Source organism: Leguminivora glycinivorella, chromosome 18, assembly GCF_023078275.1.
Source record: "Leguminivora glycinivorella isolate SPB_JAAS2020 chromosome 18, LegGlyc_1.1, whole genome shotgun sequence".
Taxonomy (NCBI): domain Eukaryota; kingdom Metazoa; phylum Arthropoda; class Insecta; order Lepidoptera; family Tortricidae; genus Leguminivora; species Leguminivora glycinivorella.
In genome coordinates, this window is record NC_062988.1 from 4,840,299 (window position 1) to 4,864,215 (window position 23,917).

General features: G+C 36.4%; 1 protein-coding gene across 2 annotated transcripts in view; it reads left to right on the top strand.

The window, feature by feature from the left end:
- The window catches only part of LOC125235904 (FMRFamide-related peptides-like), a 60,308-nt gene extending 36,756 nt beyond the window's left edge, over positions 1–23,552 (top strand). Inside the window, exons 2-3 of one of the 2 annotated variants that reach the window (XM_048142535.1) lie at positions 21,274–21,416; positions 23,002–23,552. In XM_048142535.1, coding sequence (XP_047998492.1) covers positions 21,283–21,416; positions 23,002–23,392 — 525 coding nt within the window. In that variant the 5' untranslated portion in view covers positions 21,274–21,282 and the 3' untranslated portion in view covers positions 23,393–23,552. The remainder of the gene's footprint in view (positions 1–21,273; positions 21,417–23,001) is intronic. The other variant, XM_048142537.1, reaches the window with a different exon arrangement.
- The last annotated feature ends 365 nt before the right edge of the window (positions 23,553–23,917 follow it).

The following is a 23,917-nucleotide window of genomic DNA, read 5'->3' on the forward strand; positions in this document are numbered from 1 at the left end:
CAAATTACTTTCCTTAATAGAAACTCAAGCGAAAATATTTAGAACTCCAAGATTGACAGATCAAAGCGTTTTTAATCCCAAATGAAAGCATGTATGCCAAAGATTACCGCTACGCAAATTTGTTTGAAGCCAAAGGCTGACAAATGCCTGCTTTTGTGCCCTCTATAATCCAGAAAATGTACATCGAGTGAGATTTTAATCTGGCCCCAAGATCTTAAATAAACGACGGTTCTGTCAGAACAAGGTATGTTATACTTTACTGAATTTGAGACTGAACCTTAAGTTATTCGGTATAAGAAGTTTTTTTTGAAGAATTGGAATTAGACTAAGGACATTTATAAGCAGTGTTCAAAATGATTAAACGAAACATTTATAGATGACTGACGATATTTTTACTTATATTTTTTTGCGGGTGATAACTTGTCTTGAGTGTACTTTGTTAAATAAAACGTATTAATCAAAGATACAGTTCCGAAGTATTTTTTTTATCCACACGGTACAGTCATCGGCATAGATAAGTGATGATTTTTGTACCTTGTCGCTTTTAATCGTTTGATAATTTCTTATGACGTTTCAAACAAAACGTTAATGTGACAAGGTATAGAACGCATCACATATTTTATGCCGGTGACTGTACATACATATGACGAAAGAAGAAAAAGTGAAGTTGATGTAAGTTGAAAGCTTAACATTGTTTGATAAATATTAACGTTCAACAATGTTTTTTTTTTTTTAATAGGAAAGCAATTTATCTGGATGAAACTTTAAGCTAGGAACATACTACGCGGACGTCCGCGTAGTATGTTCTAGCTTTAGTCTATCCTCAGCACATATAGTACGTAAATACCTAATTTAGGCTAGTAGGTACGAGTCAATCGAAGACTGTCTTTCTTTCGGGTACAGTAGGTTTAGAAAAAGGATTAGAAATCTCTCTTCAGAAAAAGAGTCTAAATCTTAACAAGTTTCGTGGCCTAAACATGATACCTACTCCACTAAAAAGCTATCTATTATATTACGATTGTATAAAGTGATACTATTGAGGCAACATTTTTTATAGTTTTGTTGTTTATCTTTAACTTAACATAAAATTGGAAAGTGATTCATATAATTTTATAAATAATACATGAGCTAGTTTTATTCAATTTTATTACCCTAACATAAGTCATAAAATGAAAATCTAGCTCATTTTACGTCATAAAACATAACAGTAACATGTTAATAATTTGGCTGTCTTCCAACTTATAAGTTGTAGGTAAAATGCGTCATGGGGCTACACTAAGTTGTTCATGAATTATTACATATTTGATCCCAAGGCCTGCCGGCGTAGCAGAACGGCAATCGTCGACACCAGACGCCGACAGAAATGCAGTCTGGCCCTGTCGCTTGACGCAAGAGCATATTGACGCAGCTTCTTGCGTACTGTCGCAAGAGCGATAGAGATAGATAATGGCTACGAAACAGATATAAAAATCGTGAGCCTGTAGTCAAAAGCACAATCTTCCCTATTCATTTAACAAAGTTAATAGAGCGCCGTCTCTGTTACACTTTTGTATGCAATTGAAAAGGACAAAAAACAGTCGATGAGCGTAAACAACTGCACCTCAGAGGCGAGCTCGGCTTACATGCCGTCGGTTGGAATATATGTCTTAATTTTATTCCTTTAGATTTTTGTTGTAATGTTTCACTATAAAGTACAATTACTTATACATTATTATTCATTTAATGTAATAAGAATAACCTACTTCGAAAGTAGTTAATTGAAGTGTGAAAATGTCACATAAATAATAATCATTTCATTGTAAAAATATTTAATAATTATCTGTATCATCACAATTATAATTTTCTAAATTTATTACTAATCATTCTGCTGTCGATGAATGGAATCAGTCCAATAAACGAGCCAGTAAAAACAAAACAAAGAAGAGCACTGATCTAACGCGTCCGCACCGTACGAGAGACAGATGTTGACTGAAATTGGACCGCCATGTAAACCCATAATGTGCGCCTACGATGCCCTTTTCTCTGGCCAATAATGTGCAGTTTTTGTTTTCTCCTGTTAACTTTGTTAAACGAATAGGGTATAGTCGAAATGACAATCGTTACGCCGATCGAAACTCAGTCTGGCTCTGTCGCGCCAATACCTACGGAAGAGAGATAGAGATAAATAGTAGAATACGATACAAACCCAGACCAGTAAGGAACAAATGTCAGAACAGATATCAGCCGAGCTCCGAGGTGAAGCTAAGGTCAACCAACATGCGATCATAGGTTTTCTTATTTATTGGACAAGATGTATGTGTGTGTAGGGCACACCTCGGAAAGTGGCGATCAAATATATGAAAGAGGCGCGTTCCTAGCACACAGTCTAAGCTCGTGTAGGTGAACGCGTACTATGCTTGTATAAGTGAAATATGACAGGTCGACTGTTCGCGTTTTTGACAGGCGGTAACTGTGCGGTAACCGAGAGGGGGTGGGCAGCGCTTTCAGCGGGGAGAGCGGGAGTGGCCATTCTGTACGATAGTACTCTTTATTATACTGTGGTGTAGGTATACTATTTTTCTGTTCGACGGAGCCTAACTGGTCTGAAATTTGACGCTTTTCTGCCGAAGGGCAGAAAAATCAGAAAATGGAATTTTCTTTGTATACAAAATCCAAGGTTTTTGTTTCGAGATCTAACTTTATCTGTTTAAGTATGTAGATATTTGCATCCCTAGAAAAAAAAACATTTGAATATCTCAAACTAAACATACGAGTAAGTATACCTATCTACAAACTACAATGGACCTTGTTTTCTTATCGAACGTACGTAAATTGATACAATATTCGTTTTTGCCTAAGACTTCGCACTTTTATATTATTTGCATACGAATTTCCAACCTCAATAAGTATAATTAGGCAAATAGGCACTGGTCCCACCGCGAGCTAGTATGCTATGAGCTATCGGCTATAAAAACGAACAAAAGATAAGCACTCCCATGCAAATAGAGACACGACGATTTTGATAGCTCACCGCTGGGCGAGTAACTATAAACATCGCCGTCTCTTTTTTACATGGGAGTGATTATCTTTTGTTCTTTTTAACCGCCGCCTCAAATCTCTCAAAAGAAGGTGGTTCTCTATTCGTCTGTATTTTTTTTTAAATGTTTGTTCCTCGATATCTCCGTCGTTACTGGACCGATTTTGAACTTTTTTTTGATTGAATGGAATAGTGACATTTGGTGCAATGGAACTGCTGATGATGGTCAGATTGGAACTCCTCAAATCTGAACGGCACGCATATAGTGACTTTGGTATTTTTATAAGAACAGCATGCACATACGTCCAGAACAGTGACATTTGGTGCAGTGGAACTCCTGATGATGGTCAGAACGGAACTCCTCAACTCTGAACGGCACGCTTATAGTGACTTTGGTATTTTTATAAGAACAGCATGCACTTACGTCCAGAATAGTGACATTTGGTGCAGTTGAACTGCAGATGATGGTCAGAACCGAACTCCTCAAATCTGAACGGCACACTTATAGTGACTTTGGTATTTTTATAAGAACAGCATGCATTTAAGTTCAGAATAGTAACATTTATTTAGTTATATTTGTTAAGCATATTGACTTTTCAAGTCAAATTTTGTCAAGCTTCAATTTCTTATCATCGGATTCATGAGGAATAGAGGAAACTCCTCAAACCTTAACGGTATACTGTATATTGATTTTTGTTGCCATCAAATAATTAAAGCATTAAAAGCAGTTTAAAAAAATACCTACATATTTCTACATAATCCAACATTCGCAAGTAGCTTTCACCAGAACCCCGTAGGCGGCGGTTTTTTTTTCTTAAAAATTATTTATAGCCGATAGATCATAACTTACTAGCTCGCGGTGGGACCAGTGCCTTAAGCCAATTTTTCTAAACACAAACCAAGGTTAAGAAGATCGAAACTTAGCTTCGTTACCTTTAATTAGAATATGCTTACAATTGATAGATATATCGAAGATATATAAACTTTTACGTGAACTCTAATTAAGTAAAAACTTAATAAATACAATAAATAAATATCGGGGGACAACTTACACAGATCAACCTAGCCCCAAACTAAGCAAAACTTGTACTATGGATGCTAGGCAACGATATACATACTTGTATTAGATAAATACATATTTACATACTTACATAGAAATCATCCATGACTCAGGAGCAAATAACTGTGTTCATCACACAAATAAAAGCCCTTACCGGGATTCGAACCCAGGACAGTGGCGCGGCGTAGCATGCAAGGTCACTACCGACTATGCCAGACCGGTCGTTAAATTAACTTAATAAATTTACTTTTCTGCCAAGTCATCAATTAAAAATATTACATTAGATTAGAATAGATAGTTAATGTGTATACCCGGCGACATCGCGACAGTGTCTCCGCTTTACAAAGCTCTGACGTCTATTGTGGCTCACCGTACCTACAGTCTTAACAATATTGTAGACTTAAACAAAGATTAATCTTTGCGCAGAAGCTACACACTCGTTTATCGTATTATATTATGTATGTCACACGTGAGGTAGACTACCAGTCTTTTATTTATTTATACTTATAGGTAAGCGGCTTCGCTCGCGTTAGAAAGAGGCAAAAAGTTGCCTATGTCACTCTCCATCCCTTCACCTATCCCAATTAAAAAATCACGTCAATTTGTCGGTCCGTTTTGCCGTGAAAGACGGACAAACAAACAGACACACACTTTCCCATTTATAATATTATTATGGATTTACAATCGGAAAATAAGTAGGTACCGATAAAAAAAATACGTACAAATAGAAATTGCAAGTCCGTTATCGTAAAACAGTCAACGTGAGACGTTGAAACTTTATTTTTGTTACAAAATATGATAGTTTATGTTAAATAAATGAAAATATTTACGTCAAGATAAAATTGTCACGCTTTTCATTTCACGCATTATGAGGTGAGATTTATTTGCATAGTTACGACACAACACTTTCTAATTTTATTTTTAGGATATAGGTAGGTTAGATTATATCATTAGATTATTATTACTTTTTTATACACTTTATTATTTTCTTGCACATTATTTATTAATGTCCCCCCAATTATTTCAAACATAATTGAGGAAACAGAATGTTTCGTCATTTTGCGGTGTCTTAAACCGAGTTTCTAAAGCGCAACAAACGATTTGAATCCAGCAAATTCAGAATGGCCAAACAATGAAAATGTTGCTCCAAAATTAGACCCAATATCTATTGAGACACGACACAAATTAAAGGATTTGTTGTTCTGCCACAAAACTGACTAACAAATGGAGCGAATTTCGGACGAGGATTTCCTAAATGTCAAAATTATCTAGTTCAGTTTGCAGCTGGGTGTTGGTTCTATTTTCATGGTGTTTTGTTTAACTCAACGTTTGTCAGCGATTGGCAACGTGCGTGACAGAATGGCGATGATTGTCATCAATAACTCGTCATCTTATGGACATGTATTGCAAAGTAATAGAACACGCTCCCACCATCGGTATTCCCTGAAAAATACGACCTCGGCGGCTCTTTAAATCAAGAGTGACTAAGTATTATTGAATCGGCGAGCTCCATCGCCTGTACAATAGGTTGTGTTCTGAAGAACTGTTTGACATGATGCCAACGGCCACTTTTCATCATCGCACCGTTCGCCATCGACAGGGCGCTCATCCACACACCTTGCAACCTAAATGGTCGCACACCGTGCGGTTTAAGAGCGCGCATGTGACACTCCTTGAGTTGCAGGCGACCATAGATTACGGTGACAGCTTTCCATCAGGCGGGCCGTATACCTGTTTGCCACCGACGTGGTATAAAAAAAGACTCTGTCTTCACTTTCCACAAGAAATGAACCACTTTACGCACTAGTGCACTAACGACTACTCTACGACTACTCTACGACTACTCTACGACTACTCTACGACTACTCTACGACTACTCTACGACTACTCTACGACTACTCTACGACTGCTATACATTGTATACCTTTTGTTTTTGTTAAAATCCAATTTAAGTTACATTTACCTCGATGTAGCTAATTTACTATGCGACGCAGAAAATATGAATGAAGAATTTAAGTATCCATTTATAACTAAGAATAGCTTTTCTAATAATACTAGTTTAGATATTGACGCCAAGTCGGGTTCCATCGTATCCGGCCCTTTGTTTCATTGCAAGTCAGTATTGTGCCGATGTAACCCTAGTAACAGGTTGATCCTATTCTCAGATAGACGGCGTTACATCGATAAACCGATTTCCTCTCGCTTAAATAAATAAGTACCTAGTCGGTCCCAAAGTTCTGTCGCTGGCACGTAATTTTTATATATTTTTTTACATTTTGAGAAAATGTTATTATCGAGTTCCACTTTGAATTAATTTGACAACAATTATTTTAAAACAAAAAACACTCACAATGGAGTGGTCATTTGAAAGAAAACCAAATAGCTGTTCTAGCGTTGTACCGCTGTGGGCACTCGCAAAATGCCATTTTCAAACTGCTCAAAAATGTAAATATCGTCACTACATACATACATACATACAATCACGCCTGTATCCCATAAAGGGGTAGGCAGAACACATTAAAGTACTAAAGCTTCAGTGCCACTCTTGGCAAATAAGGGGTTGAAAGAAAACGAAAACTGTGACATTGATTGTGATATCGTCACTACTTTGAAAAAAACTTATATCTTCTTCTGACAATGAAAATTAAATGTAGTAAGTATGTATATGGTATGAAATATGGTGTGAGATATGTTTACTGTAATAACAAATAAGCAGAACAGATTGTTTTATTTGTCTTGATATATTCAATGATATGTTTTATTCTAGTTTTCCCCACAAGTGTAAACGTTGCATAATTTGCTACGCACACGAATTTCATTACTTTCATTTGCATCATTTCCAAACAAAAGAACATTTATTCTCTTATTTCTTTTAAAATCTTTTTCTAATACATGCTTAATGAAAATTGAAAACCAAGGAGTACCGGATAAAAGATATCTTCAGTAGGAGTTTAAAGAACCGTCACGTATTCTTGGGATTTAATAAATCAAGCTTATTTGTTGCGTTGGTGATAATGATAAAAACCTTTTTTTATGTGTCCACTATTTTTACTTGAAATCTTTGAAACATATTAGTACTCGTATAGTACAGCCTTATCTTAAAAAGTACAACCAGTCCCAAAAAAATAAATAATGTGTAATGTACGTTACAGGAGCGAAAATGCTAAAATGGAAAGGAGCCCCCCCCCCCCCCCTGCCCTCTTCTAAATATACTAGTGTTATTAACTAGATTTCATCGAAAAAAAATTGTCCATTCAGAACAACTCGGTTATAGATATTGCCAAAAAAACTTTAAAATCGAGGGTCCGCTCTCGACTGTTCCCTCCTTCAAAACTAAATCAATCGTAACAAAATTTGAGAATCTGAATAACAATTAAATAATCTGTGTCGGACCGTTTAGCATTTTTGGCTAATTATTACCAATTTTGAATACCACACCTTTTTTGCGCCATAATCATAAGGCCGTTTTTGGAAAATTTTGATGGGCTCTAGCGTCTTTACAAATAAGAATATTAAAAAAATCAAAACGGTCCGACACAGATAAAAATAATAATAATCTGTGTTGAAAAACTCATTGCTCCATCTTCAAAAACCAGGGAGGAAATATACGAGAGCGTTTGAACGGAGAATTGACCCCTCCTGTATCGTCTTAAAAAGGTTTGGATATACTTACGTTAGGCGAACTATGAAAAATGGTTATCTTTCATAATACCAAAGAGGATCGAGTATTATAGAGAGTTACTGTCAAAGTAAAATGTGTAATCACAGTGCATAGACTGCCATCTTTCGACAAGCTTAAAACTTTTGAACCTCAGTTTTGACAATTTGGACCATATTATTGGCTTGATATTTATTTATTTCATTTATTTATTTATTTCTTACATATAAGCTAACAGTGTTTCATCAAAACGCTTACACGGTATACAATAAAAGACTAAGAGCTAAACAATTATAAATAACATGCAAGAGATATACAATTATACATATTAATATGTTAAAATGTCAAATATTAATAGTAGCGCAATCTAGCTGAGCGTACCCCAAAGGTATAATGCCATCTAGGTCACCGTACCTTTTTCTCTATGGTACTGAGGTACGTTTTTTTCTTAGACTTTATCTGTCTATACGGAGTTATATTTATGTCTTTGATAATACTTATATGTGAAAAGGAAACCTTTACCGGTTTACATATTATATCTGACCGGTATCTTCACTACACTTTGATTAAAGTGACTCGTTGTAGCGAAATATATCGGTCAACAGACATCAAATAAATAGACCCAGAGCCCAGGCCCGCCAGACCTTCCTCAAATTCTCAAGGATGAAACTTTGGGACAATGTAGAGTTCACATCGGCGTTTAATGTGTGCATATTTTCTAGTTCGGCCCATCGGCCAATTTTTTGCTATCAAGTAAAGGCTGATTTTTATATATGTGTTAGAGCACGTTATTAGAAATTGGTTTTCATCAATGCCAGACCGTTTCCGCCGGCCATAACTTTTACCAGACGCGACAAAGTTGGCAAAAAACGACTCTAACTTACCTCATTTTCTCAAGCCTGATTTTGATATATGATACGCAGGGACCTATAACTAGACCGTTTATAAGCAGCCAGACCAATCGGATGGACCCAACCATCCGCCAGACCGACTTAAAGTTTCGATATGAGCATTAGTAGAATTGAAATATTCCGGGTCTATAAAAGCTAAAAACTTGAATTTTCTACATTAAGCTACGTGTATATTGTATACTTGACGTAATAAGCGACTTTCAAAAATTGTACTTCTAAGGAAATAAAAAAATGAAAGTTTATATGTGGTGCAAGATTAATTTTAAGCTATGAATTTTATTTACACTGCGTAAGTACATGTGTATTTTATTATAAATATAACTTTTACCAGACGCGACAAAGTTGGCAAAAAACTACTCTAACTTACCTCATTTTCTCAAGCCTGATTTTGATATAAGGTAATGGCGCCTATTAACGTGGTACTTAAGGCAGATTTCAAAAGATACCAAAAAATTAAGGGTATCAAAGCTCATTAACGACCACAAATATTTTTTTTATGCAAGAGTATTTATTGAGTTTTGAAGAGTTTTAGGATCATTTTAGTTTATTATATGTCATAAAATGATTTTTGAAGCCAACATACCTAAATTTTCTATTACCGTGGTAATGAACAGGTTGCAGTTCTATTAACGCGAATTGAGATTTCATTACCGAGGGTATGAATGACAGTGTTTTTCTGCCATCGGTAAATAGAAACCCATCTCAAAATTCGGAGCTTAATACCGACGGTTGAATATACAAATTATGACAAATACATATACCTATACTATCCTCCTTTATGAATACCCACAGAAGACTCAGTTTCACCTAAGAAATCTGTACTTACGGTACACTAAATGTCATATTTTGATACAAGACTAATATGTCGCTCGGTAATAGATACTTCTATAGGAACCCATTACCGACCCAAACAAATATTGCATGGATCGGTAATAGATTCTTATATATTCTATTACCGAGGGTTATCTGATCGTACCATCGGTAATAGGCATAAATTGGAGTATTATAAAATCTAATTCCGACCCATAAAAACAAAGTCATACAGATGTATTTTCATTACAAATCAAAATAAAATATTGCAACCTTATATTAAAACCAAGTTTACATAACTGGTAAGTAAGCATCAGACTTTATGTCAATGTTTAAAAAAATTGACAAATTAACGGTTTTCATAGAAACTACGAAATCAGTCATGAAGTTTTTGCTAAAAATTAAGGTTTTGTTGAATAATTTTCATACCGCGTAAATAGTTCTTTGATAGCGTGAATAGATCAAAATTGAAACAACTGTAAGACATTATATAACTGATCACATATACTTAAAATAAAGCAAAAAGAACTAATATCACTACTTTAACTATTACCGTGGTATACCACAGTAATAGAATCTACTCACGAAATGGCGCCTTTCACCGCTGTCTTTTAATTTCCACTTTAAACACATTTCCAGGCTAAACAATACGTAAAAAGTACTCAGAAGTCACGTAGAAAACTATAAACAATAATTTAAAATGCATAACTTTCACCTGTTTGCCATAATTATTACGTAAACTACTAAATGAGATTGGAGTTCACTTAGGTTTAGCGTCACACGTCAGTATGACACAACCTCTTCTCGCGACCCCGTGGCAAAAACTGTCAAATAGCGAGCGTCTTCTTTCATTCACACTCTCTATCGCCTATATGTGCGTTAGTCAACTAAACAGGCTTCCTTTGTGTGAGTAACTTTTTTTAAGAAATTGGTCTGTTTGCCTATAAAATGCGTATTTGCAAATGCGGCGGTAATGGACGTCGATTTCGATACCCGCGTTGATAGCCGCCGTTACCTTATGACACGCAGGGACCTGTAACTAGACCGTTTGTAAGCAGCCAGACCAATCGAATGGACCCAACCATCCGCCAGACCGACTTAAAGTTTCGATATGAGCATTAGTAGAATTGAAATATTCCGGGTCTATAAAAGCTAAAAACTTGAATTTTCTACATTAAGCTACGTGTATATTGTATACTTGACGTAATAAGACTAATAAGCGACTTTCAAAAATTTTACTTCTAAGGAAATAAAAAAATTAAAGTTTATATGTGGTGCAAGATTAATTTTAAGCTATGAATTTTATTTACACTGCGTAAGTACATGTGTATTTTATTATAAATATAACTTTTACCAGGTATATTGTATACTTGACGTAATTTCAAGATGTAATTTTTTCATAAAATTGGAAGCATAATACGCTGGCAGGGAACGTAGACAAATGCACAAAATACTCTATCTCTATCTCTTCCGTGTTGGCGCGACAGAGCCAAATTGTTTCTATCGGCGTCAAGCGGCGTCTTCTGCGTGCGTAGCCGAATGCAAACGCTCACGAAACGAAACGCTCGTAGATATCTATTTCTATCGGTCTTGCGTATTTCGCGGCGTTTCCTTTTCGTTTCGCATCGTAGAAATGCCATTCGGCTACGGGGCCCGGTGTCCATGGAAGGCAATGATCGCTTACCATCAGGCCACCTATCTGCTCGTTTGCCTCCTGTTGCAAAAAAATCCTATGACCTTTTTATAGGGCAAATTTAAATACAAATTTGAACTAACGGAATCACAAACTTAAATAGGTATCCTAAGCATTGATGGCATGTCTGACTCAACAATTTAAGATGAAACACTTGTACTTAATCAAACGTTCCCAGCCGTATAATCTGGCCAAGATGAAATAACTGCCCACATACCGTACACTTGTTACGTGCCTGAAATGTCAGTAAGCTATATTGGGATTCGACATAGGACTTGAGAATTCAATACGCACAGTCCTACATACTTTCAGGCCACTTTAGACAGATCTGGAGACACGCGTGATTGTATGTATGTACGAATATCGTCACTACACTCTATAATATGTATGCTTAGGTGCGATGCACAAACGGCCTACCTTATACAGGGTGTAACATTAATGCTGGTGATCCATTTAAGAGCATAACCGGTATCGAATAGCGGTTACGAATACCACTTTTTTTTAAAGTAGTAAACACCATGAAAATTAAAGGTACTATAGAAGGTAATGTATAAGCCGCAGGATTTATCTTCGGCAATTATGTTACATAGTGTATAGGTATATATTAAGAAATCTGCACCTGCTAAAATGCATCTTAATATTTTTGTATTATAATGTAGATAAAGCTAAATAGCATGTCTACTTGTATTCGTATGATAATGTACTCCGGTGCCGAAAAGTCTGCCGCAACAACCTTGGCATTTGGCATTAGCTTGCGTAGTACAAAACGTTTTATTATCAGTTGAAATTGTGCTATTTCACTATTACGCTCGAAAAAATAGCTGTGTGAAAAAATAGTGAATGAGGAATGAATATTTAAGGTACAGTGAGCTGCAAAAGTGCATGGCGAATATAAATCAATGAATTAATTCATAATTTCTCCATGAAAAAAAAATTGATATCTATACTTATGTATTTTGCCCAGAATGTGCAAGTTGTGGAATGAACTAGGTACCTCTGAGGCGTTTCCCTTCCGCTTTGATATGGGGTTCTTCAAGAAGCAGGTATTTAGGGTTCTCAAAGGTTCAAATATTGTCAAGACGAAGCCGTAAGGCCGGCAGGCAGCTGCCACTGTAAAAAAATATCAGATTAGGTTTATCAGAATGGCGCTAACATTGCAACTCGGGATAGACCTTAGTCAATATGCCGCTACGACAGTGTAACATGGTGTATGTTACCTCAGCATTATCTATAACATAAATCCATACATCTTTATTCAATCATTACGTAATACTTAATCTGTTTAGTACACAATCTGTTAATGTTATCCGTTAATAAACAATCCATTTACGCATTCACACGTGAACATAAAGGTAAATTAATAACTGCCTTGCTTTGTAACATGTTAATTCCAATTATATTATAATTTATTACCCATACAGGGTGTTTTCTGTAACAGGGGACCGATATTTGAATTTCGAACGCATGAATTCGCCGTTCGAAAGTCGTAGCATTACGTCGTTTTCCACAGACTTTCGAACGGCGAATAAATGCGATCGAGATTCAAAAATCGGTCCCCAGGAGCAATATTATTAATCTGTATAATCATTGTATAAACATTAGTTAGTTAATTGCGCCTTGCACTCTGTATTGAGGTACTTAAAAAACGTAAACAAATACAAATTATTTTTTTCATTTAGGGTTCCTAGTTATTAACAACACTAAACTTGTCGATTACACAACTGAATACAAAACTAAATGGATATATCGCTGGGCGACCTATATTTTAACATTCTTATTTGGTCGTTTAATTTTTTCATTTACGCTCAAGTGGCTTATAAGGAGCCATTTGAGGGTCAATTTTTTTTTACATTTATTTAAATACCTAAAATTATTAAAATACTATGAGATTGACACATTGAAATTCGAATATTGCTTCTCTAACAGGAAGCACCCTGTATATCCCAAATAACTAACCACACGTGTCATGTAAGCACAGGTTGAGCAAACACATGTAGAGGTTGACAAGTAACTCGGAAACAATTAGTGATTGCACAACCGACGTCAAGTCATAATGGATTAGTCTATATTTAAATTTGAATTCATACTGGAACTGTACAGGAATAATAATACATGTGATCACGTTGTATGCTCAGGGGTCTTTTTGATGATATTAATTTTGAATCTCGGCCATTCGATTTCGTGAAATTCGTTCAATAATATCTCCACTACTAGCGATACCCTTTAACGCTCAAAAATATTTTTCTGTTTTTTTCTGGTTTCAAGCGCATAAATGAGTTCTTAGGGGTAATATGAACCACAGAAAAATAATAAAAAAAATATTTTGTGTGTTATGTTTTAGAAAACATATGCTAAGAATACTTGACATTGCCCAACTTTCAGCAAATAACTTTTGATAACCAATGTTCAGTATCCTTGACATTGCGAACGGATTAGAGAGATAAGTAATTTAAAAAAAAATGAGTTTTTATGTTAAAAGTATTTATGGAGTAACTTAAAACGTCGAAATACAATTTGTATTCACTTCCAGAGTCAGACTAAGCTAAGTTGGCAGTGGTTTTGATAGCTCCACATGTTCAAGGATTAAGTAACCGTCATCATTTCATTGAAGTTTGTCCTGCAAACGACACTTGTGGAGTTTGTGCCATGAAAAGAGCTGTCAACTTACCTCGGTTTGACACGAGGCATAATCTTAATTTGCAATTTGAACCCTAAAGGTTTGTTTTCCCAACTTTGCAATACCTACATGTGCCGTAAAAGATATACACCAGTAAGAGTCAAGTCATGTACCAACGTATCTACTGAGCTATAAATCATAAAACTCTTGTCTTTTTTGCATTATTCCAGCATTTTGCCACGGCTCTTGAAAGCCTGAAGTCCGTTTTTGGTAACCAATCTCAGGTTTTGGCGTAGACACTAGTTTCGTGAAAGCGAATGCCTGTGCTTCCACTCCAGACGGTAAACTAAGAGCTAGTTGGGATTAGTCCGGTTTCCTGAATGTGTATTTCTTGAAAGTCTAGGAACTACCGTTTGCCTTTCTGACAAATGCAATTGGTTAGGCTTAGCCCTGTGTTTTATCAGCTTAATTGCTAGTTGTAATATCGGTAAAGCCTAGCGGTAAGAACGTGCGAATCTCTGAACGTGTGAATCTGGAAGTCGCGGAGACACAATGATTTGATATTAGCTGGTCGCTTTACGCTGAAGAAAAAACATTTTAAGGAAACCGAATTAATCCCAATAAAGTCTAGTCTGGTTTTCTAAAAGTTAGTGCTTATACCAATCATTGAGATTAGTTGATGCCATAAACCACGATAGGTCAAGGTTGATTATGACTACTAGTTGTATTTAATCTAAACTTCTTTAGGGGCATGGTATTTTCCGTAGCAGCGGCTTGTTGCCGATACAGCAACCATTCAGTGAAACATTGAAAATTTCAGATTCGCCAGCACGTACAAATACAAAAAAAACTTTAGAAGCCTCATTTCTTTGTTTTGTTTTTCGGGAACATTGATGTCTGCCTCGTATTCTGTCATTGAAAAAGAGTGTTAGTGAAATCGCTTTGAGTGTTTATGTTCTTGGTCTTTGTCGGCAGAAAGTGTTCGTAGTGATAGAAAAGTTGATCATTTAAACACTGGCAATGAGATTTATTGGGGTAGTTCTCAAATTACAGGGTTAAAGTTGTTTTTTTCACCTGAGAAAAAGAGAAGACAAGGTGCTTGACTTCATCATCTAAACTAAATTTAGTCCTTTAAGAACATAATTATGGTATGGTATCTTGGTTCTGATCTCGCAATTGAAATATCACATTGATTTATATGCTCTTCTTCATTATTGCTGCCAGATTAGGGGGTGTTACTCTAGAGGCTCGAACTCCAGAAGTTCTTCAAATCCCCACTTTATTTTGCTGTAAGGTCAAAAACCAGACAAAAACACGTGCATCATTCAAAAAACACCCACGCAAAGTGTCAATATATAAAACACATTACAAATATATAGATAATATCGAAACAAACAAAAAATGTATATAATGATACGTCTTCACTCATGGTAACTTTATCTTCGCAATGTTAAAATTACTTAACAGCCTAACAATAATCTACTTTGTTCATAGCGGCGCAATGCTAAGTATACTTAACATGCGTACCAATAAGTACATTTCTAAGAATCTCGCAAAGCTAAGGGGGCGTCCATTAATCGCGTCATACGTTTTTGGCTTATTTTAGACCCCCCCCTCCCCCATGGTGATCTTTGGTGATATTTTCAGGACCCCCTCCCCCCCCTGGCCAATATGACGTGTAATTTTTTGGCAACTTAAGGAGACTTTTTTCCAACCCACGAATCAACCAAATCTCGGCGCGAAATTCAAATTTTCTATGAGAATTAAACCTTTGACCCCTCATTTTTAAGGTTCCGTACCTCAAAAAGGAAACCACTGAACCGAAACAACTGAACCGATTAACTTGTTTGGCACACATATGTAAACTTGTGACCCAAAGGCATGTAATTTAAATAAAATAAAAAAACAACTATACCCCCACTTTTGGGGGGTAAAAGTGAAAATAAGAAATCAAAGTTTTTTGAAATAGTTTTTTAGCGTGTTACATATCAAATGAAAGAGCGTTAATTGGTCCCCACTTTTTTTATTTGGATTTTTTATGTGCTTTCCACTCAGAATCGCAAGCTCTTTCAATCCTAATAGGAGTAAAAAAGTGTCCCAAGGTTTTTCTTTATTCCGTTACCTGTTTTTCATACATTTTGTATGGCGGTAACGGAATGGAAGGTCTAAAAATAATATGGAAATCTTGGGACATTTTTTTCTCCTATCACGATCAAAAGACCTCGCGATTCTGAATAGTAAAAAATACCCATGTTACAAAAACAGTGGGGTGGATAACTTTGAAAAAAATAGCCCTTATACGTATTTCAAAAATATATGTTTTTAATAATTTTCAGTCAAATAATTTTCAAGTAATTTAAGAAAACAGGCAAAAATTACCATTCCCTTATCTCTGAAACTAATTAGCATAAAATTTTCAAAAAAATACCCGAGATAGCCTTTTGAAAATGTTGAGTGCGTTTGAATATTACATGTACAGTCATTTTTGTTTCGTCTTTTTAGGGTTCCGTAGTCAACTAGGAACCCTTATAGTTTCGCCATGTCTGTCTGTCCGTCCGTCCGTCCGTCTGCGGGTAATCTCAGTGACCGTTAGCACTAGAAAGCTGAAATTTGGTACCAATATGTTTATCAATCACGCCAACAAATTGGTAAAATAAAAAGTGGAAAAAAATGTTTTGTTAGGGTGCTCCCTACATGTAAAATGGGGACTGATTTTTTTTTCATTCCAACCCCAACGTGTGATATATTGTTGGATAGGTATTTAAAAATGAATACGGGTTTACTAAAATCGTTTTTTGATAATATTAATATTTTCGGAAATAATCGCTCCTAAAGGAAAATAGTGTCCCCCCCCTCTAACTTTTAAACCGTATGTTTAAAAAATATGAAAAAATCACAAAAGTAGAACTTTATAAAGACTTTCTAAGAAAATCGTTTTGAACTTGATAGGCGCTTAAGCTCTTCTTGTGATGTAAGGAACCCTTACAACACGAGTCCAACTCACACTTGGCCGGTTTTTAAGTGTTATGGCTCGTCTATGATTCCGCCAACGACAAGGTTTAGGAAGGCACGCGTTTTTTGAAGACAGATGGCCGGTGAGCTCACATTTGTCAAATTTGTTGCCTTTTTTCAGTGCAATGATTAGGTTGACCGTCTATAACCGACTATCCGTGTACACGTGATGAGGGCAAACTAAAAAAATCTTGGAGAATTAAAAATAACCGACTGCACACAGCTCTTTTTTTCTCACTTGATGGTCTCATCGGAAGATCAGCGCTGGAAGTCACCAGCAACACGCTGAGATGAGGCCATTTCGTGGCACTTCATTCCTTTCTGTTTGTGTTGTAATGTGTAATTAATCTTGACTGTGTTCATCACGAATAAATTATATTCTATTATATTCTTTGCACTGCACAACGCAAGTTATGACTGTAAAAGTTGATATAAAAATAGCTCAGAAATATGTTTTTTTCTTTACGTTAGTGTAACAAAAAAAATACACGTGATATGTTCCTAACCCCCCCACCCCCCATGGTGATATTTGGTGATTTTTTCATGACCCCCTCCCCCCCCCTATGCAGTATGACGCGATTAATGGACGCCCCCTAAGCATACTTAACACGCATATTTGTAGCTCAGTCTAGTGTTCATTGGGCGTCTATATTGTTAGAAATATATAATAACATAAAGAAAATATACTTAAGAACACATTGTAATGGTGTGTAAATAAATGTCTTTGTTATAAATATTTTTTAGAAATTTCTAATTTTCTAGTGTCCCAAGGCTGATTGCCTGTCACTTCGTGATCCTGACAATAACTTTCGAAATATATGCGCCTGGGCAATGATTTCACTTGTCGAAGATACGTTAGGGTTTACACTATTATTTTATTCATAAAAGTACTGAAATAAAGTGAAAATTACGTAGCAATAATTTTTTGAATCTCGTGTTAAGTATACTTGACACTGCGAGTTAAAGGGTTAAATTCTACTAACAGAATGGAAAACGAGTGGTCATTACCACTAGTTTTAAAATTACTAGCCGTCCTTTTTCAAAACTAGTATTACGTCGTTTTCCACAGACTTTCGAACGGCGAATTCGTGCGTTAGAAATTCAAAAATCGATCCTTTGGGACCCATTCCTCCAAGCTACAAGTTACAATTTACAAGTGGTTATCAACAGAGGGCGGAATTGCTCATGGCAAAAATCAAACGTCAATAGGGTTGGAACGTTAAATTTTATCGACTATCGATTAAACTGAAATTATCAGTATATTATTCAGTTGTTTTCATCGTATGTAAGATAAGGATACTTCTTTATGCATTTGTTGACTGTTTCGTTTTGGAATACCTAACCATTTTTTCAAACGTGAATTAGTTGCAAAAGGACTAGTGACAGAAACGGTAATCAAATGTCAAATCAAATCAATTTACTTTTAATCTAATCAAAGAGGTCAAAATCAAATGGTCGAATACCTAATCAAAGGTCAACGTTAAAGTCAAAAATGTAAAAAGTGACTGAATTTATCGATAGATGAAAATGTCGATAAAATTTAACGTTCCAACCCTATTGACGTTTGATTTTTGCCATGAGCAATTCCGCCCTCTGGTTATCAATGTCTAATATGACAAGTTGGAAAGAGACTTCCGCTTGTAACTTGTAACTTTCAGTTTTGGGAAATGGTCCCCAGATTGGATATTATATTTTATTGTTTAAAACCAAAATTACAGACAAGGTTACTGTATAAGTAAAATATTCTACTTCGAAAACATGTCCCTTTCTTTTTGCCAAACACTGAAACGACTTGCTTACAAATGATCTAGTTGATTAATTTTTAAAGAGCAAAGGGCGCACGTTTCACAACTTTCATTTTTCTGATGCTATAACTGCAAATACTTATTAAAATTAAAACTTAGTAATAAACTACTTTTCAAATAAAACAGAGTCAAAGGCTCCGAGTAAACTAATGGGGAAGGAAACAAGGTTGATTAAAAAGAGAGACAACACGGAAAACTTTTAAAAGTGGTCTGCAGGGTCAGGAAACTAAGTAACTAGTTAGTTGTAGTTTGGAAGCCCAAGAGGGGCTTTTTGTACTTACTTGAGCGCCACATATTAAGAAATTTCATATAAGTAAAGTAATGTTGTCTTACTGTTTCTTTTTACCCCATGGAGTCTTTCTTAACCTTCATTAATCGCTTTTAGTCGACTGTTTTGAGCCCTTAGCTGGTGGTGGGTTCAACAAATGGTTAAATAGACTGCATGTTGTATCATTCGAGTCAAAACGAATGCTATTAATGTTATATTCAGTACTAAATATAAAATTAATTAGTACTTACACGCGCATTTCTTATGCCGACCGATGGTTTTAATGTGAGGATCGGGGATGTGAGAATTGATACAGCAGTTAACTTAGACCAAACTGACTAAATCCATAGTCTATATTAACCATTACCATTTACCGTTTTAGTAAGTTCCAGCAACCCCTAAATTTTATAAAATTTGCTAACACTTCGGAAGTTTTATATAAAACATTTTTGGCATTCCTAAAACCTTATCTTTAATTTCAATATGTCTCAACAACGCTCGAGTAATTATACATTTAGCATGTCTAGCTCCCAGCTATTACTACGACAGGCAAATGCATGCTGAACAGTTTGGATTGTGCGCACCCTACTTACAATCTTTTTAAAATCTCATTTAAATGTAAAGGAAATTTGCAATTATATAAAATTCTTATTAAAGTTTGTTACTGGGTTATTCTTTTCACAGTAATGCGTCGGTTACGAGTTTAGCTTGTTCTATGCTTTTAGTTTAAATTTTATTTATATGACTCGGTTCACATAGAAACGCTTCTAATTTTGAAATAAAACGATGGAAACGGATAATATCGCGTACTAATAATTTGCAATACATCCCTTCTTACATTTTGTTAAGATCTAGTTTAGATAGTCGGGCAAAGAATATGACCTTTCTATTTTAGTAAATCAATCTTTGAGATCTAATTCAAATCCTGTTTCGGAGATCCTTGTAATACTTTAAGTTCTCTCGTTTTGTACATATAGGTATTTAAAGTCATTAGTTACAGGTCGATCGTTGGGAAAAAAGTACATTTCTTAGTAATAAATGAAAAGCAAGTAAATACGGATTAGTTAGAAGAGAAATCTATTTTTTATATAAAAATATTTAACGCCAATAAATTTTCACATTGATAAAAGATTCTTTTACTCGTATAATTATAATTGCAATAAGCGTCTTTAGATCTTTCGTACTTGATTGTAGTATTGTTAAAACAATTAACTCTTTGAGTTTAAATGCATAAGCTATTAATTAAACTGTCAAACGCAATGAATCTAACTGACGTTACAGTTTTGACAAAAGGGGGCATAACATTTATACCATTTTCCTGTACAAAAGCGAATTATCTGAAGATATATTATATAATTATAGTTAAAAATGGCGGCTTTAATCGCCGAAAAGATCGCTGTAAGTTGTAACAACTGTTGTTAAGGAAAGCGATTGAAAAGCAAAAATACGTTTCTGAGCTTTAATATCTATGAGGAAATTATAAATCAAAATAATTGGCATGGATATTTTGGAGTTTGAAAATTTTACAAGATACAATTTTTAAGACTTATTATTCAAAGGTTGTCTGTTAGAGATCGCTCTTTAGCGATAAGACCGCCTGTTGTCTGCCTCTATTTATAATCATTTGTTTTGTCTCCACCTTTATCTTTTGCTGAGGTGTGCCAATAAAGAGTATTCTATCTATCTATATACCTATCTCATTTTGTTTTTCTTAGGTGACAGATTTTTTTCTATACATGGCGAACGATGCGCAACTCTTTTTTTCGCCCATTCGTATTAGTGTGATAGCATTAGCTATATTTTAATTTATTTAATAAAATTCACACAAAAGTTTACAGTATTTCACCAAAGCATTTATGTGGCCATATAATGTATTTACATGTATGTTTCCCGTGTGGTGACAGGTTAAAAATTTCACCACCCCTTTTCTTCCCGTGCTGGGTATCGTAGAAGTCGACTGTGGGATATGGGTTAAATTGTGACGTAGGCGAGGGGCTGGCAACCTGTCACTGCAATATCACAATTTCGTTTTCTATCAACCCCTTGTTTGCCAAGAGTGGCACTAAAACCTGAATAGTTTTATGTACTCTGTCTACCCCTTTGCGTGATTGTATGTACATAAATATATACATATATGTATTGTGTATATGTATATGTATTGTACATGTTAAAATGACATAAATAAAAACAAACTTAAAACAGTTGCGTATCATTCGTCAGTTTCGCCACGGAGCGTTAGCGACTTATGGAGTATAAAACTCCCGTAAGACTCAAACATATTTAAAAAATATTTTAAGCGGGTTACTTACGTGTTCAGTCGATAAATATTTTTAAAGTTATTGAGTATCTGTCCTATTCGTGACGCCATCTATCCCAACACACGCGTACTACGTAGTAAATCTAAACTAGCAACATTGTTGCAGGTCACAGCCATGAAGACCGGCTACCGCAACCTACTGGCGATGACAGTGATGTGCCTGATGATGGGCGCCGCGGCCAGTCCAGCGAGAAGGTCGCAGGACATCGAGGCGCGGCGCAGGAGTGCTGTAGACCGGAGTCTAATCAGGTGAGCACAGGAGATGGCCACTTAGGAAGATGGGTGATGATGGGTGATGTGTTTGATGATGGGCCAGCCTAGCCAGGAGGTCACAGGACATCGAGGAGCGGCGTAGAAGCGCTGTAGACCGGAGTCTGATCAGGTGAGGACAGTAGATGGTCACTTAGGAAGATGGGTGATGATGGGTAATGGGCCTAATGATGGGCGCCACCGCCAGTCCAGCCAAGGGGTTGCAGAATATAGAAGGTAGACCTAGGAGCGCGGTGGACCGAAATCTGATCAGGTGAGGACAGTAGATGGCCCCATAGGGAGATAGGTGACGACGGGCAATGTTCCTGGTGATGGGCGCCGCCGCCAGTCCGATTAGGGGGTTGCAGAATATAGAAGGTAGCCGTTGGAGCACGGTGGACCGGAATCTGATCAGGTGAGGAAAGGAGATGGCCACTTAGGAAGATGGGTGATGATGGGTGATGGGCCTAATGGTGGGCGCCACCGCCAGTCCGGCCAGGGGATTGCAGAATATAGAAGGTAGACTGAAGGTAGACTGCAGAATATAGAATATAGTAGGAGCGCGGTGGACCGAAATCTGATCAGGTGAGGACAGTAGATGCCTACTTAGGAAGATAGGTGATGATGGGTGATGTGCCTGATGGTGATGGGCGCCGCCGCCAGCCCGGCAAGAAGGTCGCAGGATATCGAAGCGTGGCGCAGGAGTGCTGTAGACTGGAGTCTGATCAGGTGAGGACAGTAGATGGCCACTTAGGAAGATGGGTGATGTGTTTGATGATGACCCAGACCAGTCAAGCGGTCAGGACATCGAGGCGCAGCGTAGGAGCGCGGTAGATCGGAATCTGATCAGGCGAGGACAGTAGATGGCCACTTAGTTAATGCCTACTAATAATAATAGCTAATGCCAAGGTCACTATTTCAATGATTTGACAGGCCGCATACGAGGGGGTAAATGTCAGTATATATTAAGAAAATATAGAACAGAATGAATTTCCTTAGATACCTAGTCGTTATATATTTTTACCTCGAATATACATAACGAAGTTCGATTTCTGATAAAACACTCACGTACCGGATCCTAATCAGTGAAATAAAAATATTGCATCGTTCTAATACCTAGGATTAAACAGTAATCTAGATTAGAAAGTAAGCTTTTGCTGGAAGAAAGAATTCATAATATGAGTCTGATAGATTTATAAACGTAATGACAAATTTCTTCGCAAATATACTATATTCTACAAACGTTGTCCAACAACTAGTGGCACTACAGGTAGGCAATTATGGTCGCGCGATAAATGATAAAACATCAGGCCGTCCCTATCACACTATTTGTAAGTGCGATAGCGACGGCCCGATGTTTTATCATTTATCGCGCGACCATGATTGCCCTGCAGAATACGTTTTGTTAATACACCGTGATATTTAATCGCGTTCAGTTTTAAATAATTATTTTAACGTTTGATGGCTATACTAAAAACATATAAGGCACCCAGATTCATATTTAGCTTCTATAACAGCCAATACATAAAAATCTCGCTGCATGTCACGGCTTCTTTCTAAATTGAGCGGTTTACTAACTCCACAGGTTCGGCAGATCGTACCCGGCAGAGCCATCGGCAGCCGACATCCGGGAGCTCCTCCAACGCCCCGTGCGAAGAGGCACCAGCTTCTTACGCCTTGGCAGATCCCAACCCTTGAACTCTGACGACATCATATCCCTCTTAAAATCTTACGAGGAATACGAAGAACCAAGCAAGAGGGGAACTACCTTCATGAGACTTGGAAGGAGCCCGCAGTTCATGAGACTAGGCAGGTCTGGTGATAAGCCTGAGGAAACTGGGTACCAAGAGAGGAAGAGCAGGGCAAGAGACCAGTTCCTGAGGCTTGGGAGGGATAGTGAGGAATTCAGCGAGGTTGACGAAGAAGACGAGGAAAGCAGAAAGAAGAGAGACACTTGCCCAGAGTGTCAGGCGTAATTCTGTTGCGTTTTGTGGCTTGAGGTTTCTAGGACTAATTGGTTTACCTATTAGTTCTTGAATTTGAAATTATTAAAATAAAAGTTCAACTAAAAACATGGGTCCATTCTGCTGATCCAGAATCAGTATTTTATTTTAAGGTACGCACAATTTTTTAAAATACTTGAAAATGAAAATGAAATGAAATGAAATGAAAATTATTTTGATTTTTCGTGAAATCTCAAGCCAACCATGCTGGCATCCTAAAGGTTGTCTAATAAAATGAATTTTCCTGGCTATTCGACGTTTCAAGAGGCTATGGTGCATGTAACAAATTTTGAAAACCTAATACGTATTTTTAAACAATTAAACACTATTTACATGTAACTATGATATTATTGTATATTTAGGTTAAAGTTTCTAAAATAGTTGTGTAATGTTAGGTACCTATCTAACAATATGGTTTCTTGATATCAACTTTGTATTTGAAGAAGTTTTAACCACCTAAAGCAAAATACGCTTACCTACTCTATTTTAAACATTATA